General features: G+C 35.8%; 1 protein-coding gene across 1 annotated transcript in view; it reads right to left on the bottom strand.

Moving 5' to 3' along the window:
* The window catches only part of TCERG1 (transcription elongation regulator 1), a 63040-nt gene that overhangs the window by 13054 nt on the left and 41387 nt on the right, over positions 1-8599 (bottom strand). The window contains 2 exon segments of the mRNA XM_037733013.1: positions 1-151; positions 4617-4735. Of these exon segments, the coding sequence (XP_037588941.1) occupies positions 1-151; positions 4617-4735 (270 nt within the window).

The following is an 8599-nucleotide window of genomic DNA, read 5'->3' as shown; positions in this document are numbered from 1 at the left end:
CTTCTCACCTCTGGTCTTCGAATCTTCTTTCTCTTTCTTCCTAGCAGCAGCCACAAATTCATTAAACAAGGCTTCTCGGTCTTTCATCTTTTCAATTGCTTTGAATCTTGAATCTTTAGCATGCTTGGCTGCAAATTCACTAAAAGTTGCTCTGGAACAAAATTACAAGTGTGTTAACTTTGGCAGTTACTTCTTCTTATATAAAGGCATAGCAGAAAATACCATTTTTCCAACAAGAATATATGACAAAGAGACACTGGGACCCAACACCTAACTAACAGTGAATAGTAAGTTACAGAAAGGAGTAAAAAGAGGTAATGAGTAAAGTGTGGTTAAGGGATTTGTATGCTATGGCACAGAATTAGAAGAACATACATTTATTATATAAAAAGAGATCACAGAGTAAAGAATTTGCATGCCTCAAAAGACAAGAGCTCATCAATTTCCACTCTAAGATTAAGCTGAGTCCTGCCTCCAGCCACAACAGAAAATTCTTATTGGATTAGCTCTCTTTCCATACACGACTATAAAACTGAACAAAAGTACATGAGGCAACTGATTTTAAGGAGTAAACAACAGAAAAAGTAAGACTGAAAAGCCTGAAAGAAGGGAAATTCATGAGGTGCAGAGCTCAAGTCCAAATAGAGTATTAAAATCTTGAGCTGGAAGTAGCAAAGATTAGAGCTTGGGTGAAGAGGAACTTTTAAAGAGAGGGTACCCAAGAAAAATCCCACTTAGGGATTACCCATGAGTACACAGCCAAGGCCGAGCTGTATAACAGCAGGGGACGATCACTCTCTATATCAAGCTACTACAGGATTAAGAGCAAAGAGATAACAGAGAGTCAGTAGTATTAAAGGGAGAATAGGATTAGGCTAACAAAGTCCACAAAAGATCCACAAGGAAAACAGAAATGGAAGACTAAAGGAAACATAGGATATTTTCAGAGATTCACATTAACAAAACATAGTCAAGCCTAAAATTAAGATGGCAACCAGTAAATAAAATGCCTACTAAAACAAACATATACACTTTTCAATGAAAGATAACAGAATCCAGAGTCTCTACATATTAGCTACAAAGTCCAATATTCAATCAAAAATCAGTAAATATACAAAGAAACGTGATCCACAGAAAATTTTTTTTGAAGTCAACAGAAACTGAACCCAAGATGTCCAGATGTTCTAAGTAGACAATAACCTTAAAACCACTATTACTGGCCAGGTGCAGTGGCTCATGCTTGCAATCCCAGCACTTTAGGGAAGCCAGGTAGGAGGATCGTTTGAAGCCAGGAGTTTGAGAAGAGCCTATGCAACACAGTGAGACTCCAGCCAGGCAAGGTGGCTCACTGTAAGAGAGCCTGCAAGCCCAGCTACTTGAGAAGCTAAGGCAAAAGAATCTTTCGGGCCTGGCAGGCAGAGGCTGCAGTGAGCCGAGATCATGCCACTGCACTCCAGCCTGGACAACAGAGCAAGACTGTATCAAAAAACAAAACAAAACAAAAATACAGTATGTTTGGGTGTGGTAGTTCATAGCTGTAATCTCTCTACTTTGGGAGGCCAAAGCAGGTGGATCACTTGAGGTCACGAGTTCCGAGACCAACCTAGCCAACATGGTGAAACCCTGTCTCTACTAAAAACACAAAAAAATTAGCTGGAAATGGCGGTGGACACCTGTAAATGCCAGCTACTCAGGAGGGTGAAGCAGACGAAAAACCCAGAAGGCGAAGGTTGCAGTGAGCAGAGTGCCACTTGCACTCCAACCTGGGTGACAGAGTGAGACTCTATCTCAAAACAAAACAAAACAACCATAGTGAGACTCTGTCCCTATAAAAAATTTAAAAATTGGTTGGGCATGGTGGCACACACATGTAGCCTCAGCTACTCAGGAAGATTCCTAAAGCCCAGGAGTACGAGGCCACAGTGAGCTGTGGTTAAGTCACTGCACTCCAGCCTAGACGACAGAGCAAGACTCTGTCTCCTAAAAAAATAAGTAAATAAACAAAATTGTTATAATTACACTGAAAGACTCAAACAAAATAGGCTTGAAGAATTGAAAGCATGGTCTAATGAATGAACAAACAAGGAGCTTTGGCAGAGATACACAAAGTATTAAAAAGAACCTACAACTAGGTTCTTCTTTTTAGAACCAAGTTTTGAAAAGGAAAAATTAACTGGATAGGCTTAACAGGAGCACTGACAATGGAATAAAGAGTCAATTATGTGAAGTTAGATCACTAACAGTTATCTAATCCAAACAGGAGACAGAAAAATGACTGAGGTAGGGGAAACAGTCTCAAGGACATGTGAGATAATATCAAACACTAATATATGTGTGATAAGAATCACAAAAGAGAAAAGAATGAATGAGGGCAGAAAAAAATACTAGCAAAAAACTTCCCAAATTTGATGGAAAACATCAATTTATAAATTCAAAAAGCTCAGCAAACTCCAAACAGATTAAATAAAAAGGATAAGTCCTATGAGGGCTAATGAGCATAGGTTTTAAAAAAGAAGTTTCTCCATAAATAAGACATTATAAAGCTTTCATATATTTGGTATATATTTTAAATATTTGAAGCTTTCACCTTATATAGTAAGAATTTACTTTTTTTTTTTTTTTTGAGATGGAGTCTCCCTCTGTTGCCTGAGGCTGGAGTACAATGGCACTATCTCGGCTCACTGCAATCTCTGCCTCTTGGGTTCAAGTGATTCTTCTGCCTCAGCCTCCCAAGTAGCTGGGACTACAAGCGCATGCCACCACATCAAGCTAATTTTTTTATTTTTAGTAGAGACAGGGTTTCAGCATACTGGCCAGGCTGGTCTCAAATTCCTGACCTCATGATATGCCCACCTCAGTTTCCCAAATTGCTGCAATTACAGGCGTAAGCCACAGCACCCAGCCAGGAATTTACTCTTATAATTATTAATCCTATACTTAGCATGCTTTTAGAAGGAAAAAATAAAGCTTATTCTACCATTTTAAAACTATTTACCTATTGAAATGCAAAAATAAAACACATTCTCTTTTGTGTTAAAGATTGTTATAGCTTTAATAATAAACAAAAAATCGCCCAGTTAATCTCAGAATTTAGAACTTAAAACGTCAACTGAAGGTTAAATGTATCACTCATAGCTTCCCTTTTGTACTCTACAAAAGGGAAACCTCTTTGAAGTTTCAATTATTTACAGACTCATATGGAGTTTTAATAAATATATTCTGCTGAATGATTCAGAAATAAACTGCAGACTTCTTAAGACTTCACTTAGAACTATTTCATTCCAATGCAAGATAAAGAATTTAAAAAAACAGAACTATTTTGACATGCAACTCCTGAGAGTAAAGCCTTTTCCTCCATAACCACAATACTCAAGAAAATTACTAATTCTCTAACAACATCTAATGCCCCATTCTTAACAAGTGTCCTCCTCAACTGCCCCCCAAAATGTCTTTTATAATGCAGACTCAACTATTTTGACCCATAATCTCACTCTTTTGACTCGGAAAAAGCTCAGGACTCCCTGGAAAGTCTGAACCTCTATTACCCCAAAGTCTGAACCTCTATTACCGCCAAGAGAGAGTACTATATTCTTCATATCACAAATACTCAATTGGCTTTATTTTCTAAAACTTAATATTAATATCATATTTCAAACATAAAACTATAATACTAAACACATCTTCTTAAACATCACTCTTTCCTACCTCCACAGACAAAACTATTTAAATGAGGTAAACCTTTATAATAAGTGTCATTTAACCCACACACTCCATGATTCTACCCGACAGTTTTAGAATACTTACGTATTCACAGTAACCTAATACCACTACTCTTACATCTAAATCATAAATAAGAGTAATTACCCCTGCCTATACAATTCTGTGCAACACTGAAATCTAGTTGAAATCCTAGCTTCACTTGGGTAAGCTACCTAATTTGCTTATTTCATGTAAAATACATATCAGGTAAGTTAAATCATACAACCTGTTCTGAAGACTGAATATCTGTATGCATATATGTAAAACTATATCCTTTCAGTCATGTCTATATATATGAATAAATGCATACATGTATGTTTTAAATGTAAATTAGTACATAAAATTCTCAATAACTGCTATTACTGTTAGTATAAAGCAAATTAACTTAAAATGTCTCATTTTCTTCAGCCCATTACATGTATTTAATATATATTATCAATCAATTGAAAATGTCAGACACTACCATTAACTAGACACTTGGAAAATTCTGAAACTGAAGTGGCAAAAGGTCCTTCACCACTTCAATTTAATCAAAGTAATGTTTCTCCTCTGCAATTTATTATGCATAAAACTTTACAAAGATGGGGCATGGATTTTCTATCATTTACTGGTTTCTAAAGAACTTATTCCCACAGGGAAGCACTTGAAGGTATTCTTCTCAGAGTACTTAGGATTCCTCTAAAGGAAACATAGTAAAAATAAAGATCAGAAATTTCGGCAAAAACCAATAAGGAGCTTTTAATGACCAAAGGGCCAATATATATATATATATATATTTTTTTTTTTTTAAATTTTTAAAAACTGATCTTAGGAGAAAATAAATACACTTTGACATTTAAGAGAAATGAACCACATACCTTGGATTAAATTTTGCTTCTTCCATCATTTTTTTGAAATCTTCCTTGGCTTGCATTATTTTGTTTTTCTTTTCCCTGCGTTCTTCTTCTGCCCTGGTCTTTACATACTGATCAAATACCTATTATAAAAACCAACAAATTTGACACGTCAATCTTTCATATAGGTAATTTAACTACCAAATTATTGGACAATGTCTTTGTCCAAACTATACCAGGAAAAATATATTAACTGTAGGTAATTATACACAGATTATACCAAGATTCACTTTAAAGCTTCACTGAAATATTACACAAGCATACAGCTCTCTACTTAGGTTTTGCCAAGAACAAAAGAAAACAGTAAAAAGCCTCTTTAATTCTCTTCCCTAATTATAAATTAAATACGTGATTATTATAAACATTTCAAGCAATTCACAGTCTTCCTAAATCGCCTTTAGAAAGAAATATCAATAGTATGGAATCTGTATAATTTTATTTCCATGCTGAAGACTTAAGTATATTCACTAAAATGTAATCATGCTTTATATCTATTCTATATTTCTCCCACTTAATAGTCAAGATAATAAACTGAAAATAATATATTTCCCGCCTACTTCACACCCTATAAAATGACAGAAAAACTTTTTTAAGTCATAAACCAAAAATAAAAAGGAATTGAGAAAAAAAGAACCGGTAACTTGCAAAGCTGATAGGACAAGTGGAAAAGGATGTGACACAACCTAGCAGTCAAGAACAACAAAGAGGCAACTCAAGTTTTTTCTGAAACCAGAATCTCCTCAAACAATGCAAGAAAAGACAGCACCAGATGCCTATGGAGATGAGGATGGGGCATAGCTAAAATAAGGAGTACCTGAAGTACTTGATGAAAGGCTATTTAATAAGTTGTTAAATTGCTAGATCTCCTCACCAACTTAATGTTTCTGGGCGCTGCCACTCCAGAAGGTAAAAGGCCAGTGACTATTCTCTAAAGCAAAAAATTGACAAGCTATGGCCTACAGGTTGTTTTTATACAGCTCAAGAATATTTTTACATTTTTTAAAGGATTGAGGGGAAAAACAAAATTTCATGACACATGAAAACTAAACAAAATTCAAATGACAGTATCCATAAATAAAGCTTTAACTAAACAGCCATGCTTATATATCCTTACATATGTCTATGGGTACTTGACACTTAAACAGCAGTTAGAAAGATACAATAGAGACCATATGGCCCACAGAGCTAAAATACTAATTATCTGACTCTTAGAAATTGGCTGATCCCCTCCCGCTCTAGAAAGTAAGAGTGTGTCTTTAAACTGGGGAAAACTGAACTGGGAATAAGGCAAACCAAAAACATGGAATTAACCAAACACATACCAAATACTAAGACACAGTCTCTCAGAACTGAAGCAGAGAGATCTGTGCCCTCCGGCCCAGATTAGAAATCTTTATTAGGAATCTGACCCGCCTAAAACAATGGCTCCAGGGGTTCTCAACAAACCAGCCTAACTCACCCTACCACATGTTTCTCAACCTTGGCACAATGATGCTTTGAACCAGGTGGCCTTTACCCACTAGATGCCTGCAGCACTCACTTCAATTGTGACAAAAATGTCTCCTGGGACAAAAGTGCTCCTGGTTGAGAACCACCACCCTGAGATACAGCCCCAAAGCATGAGGGCCCACCAAGATGCTAAGAATACTCAAACAGGCCGGGCAGTGGCTCACACCAGTAATCCCAGCACTTTGGGAGGGCAAGGCGGGAGGATCATTTGAGCTCAGGAGTTCAAGACCAGCCTGGGCAACATGGCGAAACTCCGTNAAAAAAAAAAAAAAAAAAAAAAAGAGCACCCACACAGCATTTTAGTGTTTCACTTAAGTAGTCATGATCTACAAGATATCTAAGGAAATTCTCCAACATGAAAAATAGAGTCGTAAAGAGAACAAACTTAGCGGAATCAGAAACTATACAGAAAAACAAAAATTAAAAAAAAAAAAAACATGTTCCTAAAAACAGCCTCGCAGAGCTAACATAATGCACCCATGAAGCAAGAAAAACCTCAAAAAACATAGAAGAACTCTTAGAAATTAAAAGACACAATAAATTTTAAAAATCTAAATAGTTGGCTGCTAAAGGCAAGGAAATTATCCAAAAAGTTAAAAACGAAAAATAAGAAGACAAAGGTAATTGAAGAAACTTGGAGGAGCAATTCATGAAGACAAATTCAAATTCGGTCCCAGAATGAAAAAAAACAGAGAACAGCTGACAGCAAATTTTTAAAAGTAACACAAGAGAATTTCTTATAACTAAAAGACCTCAGTTTCCATATTGAAAAGGTCAGCCGAGTACCCAGCACAACAGACCCTTCCTCTAAAAAACATACCATGGCATTTCAGAATACTAGGGACTAAGAGATCTACATGCTTATAGAGAAAGAAAAACAGTTTCACGTATAAATGAACAGGAATGGCTTCAAAATCAACGAACACTAGAAACAGGGCAATGCCTTTAGTTAAAAAACAATTCCAAATAAGGGTACAATAAAGGTTTTTCCAAGTATGTTAGGCCTCAAATAAATTTTCCTTGCACATTCTCTCAAGAAGCTACCAAAAAGGAAAAGACTTACTGCATAGGAAACAGGTCTATGAACATCTTTATAACAAGTAACAATAAAATGTTCCAAAATACCTCAGACATCTTCCCAAGTCAGTCCACACATATCTACCAACCTTTATCCACTGGGGATCTTGGAACTATCCCCACAGGTAAGGAGGGACTACTGTATCTATGATTACCTGACCAGTCCCCTGCTAAACATATAAGTCACCTTCAATTTCCTCTAGTATAGCATTGCAGAAAACATTTGAAAGTACTTGCATGCTGAAGAGAGGGATAAAGTTGTTTCCAACTCCTTTCTCAGTATATACATTCTTACTTAAAAAGTATTAAATGATACATAAAATTCAAGGGAATTTATATTAACTTTCCTTTGAGAATCTAGAAAGAACTTCATATTCCCTCTGCTGGGCTACTCCAGACCAAGGTTAGGAATCGCTCTCTAAGATAAACATCTCACAGAAAATTAGAGGTTGTGTTATGCTTCCAAGTTGCTCCTAATTATTTGTGTCATGCTTCCCAATACACTCGGCTTTGTTTCCCTTTGTTAAGTGGTTATATTCTCGTAACTTCGGCTCACGAAAAACATTGCATAATACAACGAAAATGAGTAAATTTTAAAAATAATTCTGTTAAGTGTACTTTTATAGGCATGAGCAAAAATATATGCTATAGAGCTATATCCTTTAAGCCTCAAGGCAGCTCTGGAGTGCTTGCAATGTTCCATTTTTTGGAGCATAACGTATTCATTTTGTGCAATTTCACTTATGATTTTATCTTTTCTGTTTCAAAATATGTTTACTAAAAATGAGTCTCCATTATTTGATTCTCATATTTTTAATTTGACACTGATTCAATGACAAACTATTTGGTAACAGTGGCCTAGATGGACTGACAGCTCTGAGTAATCATGTTGGTTACGTATTACCATACTGTAGCATGGTCAATATTAAAAAGCACTGAATAACAAATGAGATACTAAAAAGTTTATTTTGGTGTTTTTTTCTCTTAGGGTTCAAGTGCAGGGCTTTATTTTTATTTTTAATTGACAAATAACTGTACACAAAACACAATCTCGTGTTTTGATACATGTGCAACTGAAATGTGTTTCAATACACATCATGTAGAGTGAGATCAAGGTAATGAGCATATCTATGTCAAACATTTATCATTTGTGTTGGAAGTGTTCAATATCCTCCTTCTGGCTATTCAAAACTACTTATTATTGTTAACCATAGTCATCCTACAGTGCTACAGAACTCCAGGACTTATTCCTCTTATCTAGTTGTAATTATGTATCCTTTCACAAATCTCTTCCTATCCTCCCGCCTTCTCCTTACCCTTCTCAGCCTCCAGGAGCCTTTGTTCTACTGTCTACTCCTATG

The sequence above is a fragment of the Cebus imitator genome, unplaced genomic scaffold (genome assembly GCF_001604975.1).
Source record: "Cebus imitator isolate Cc_AM_T3 unplaced genomic scaffold, Cebus_imitator-1.0 Scaffold489, whole genome shotgun sequence".
Classification (NCBI taxonomy): domain Eukaryota; kingdom Metazoa; phylum Chordata; class Mammalia; order Primates; family Cebidae; genus Cebus; species Cebus imitator.
Note: the sequence above shows the minus strand (reverse complement) of the source record. Positions and strands in the feature narration are given on the sequence as shown.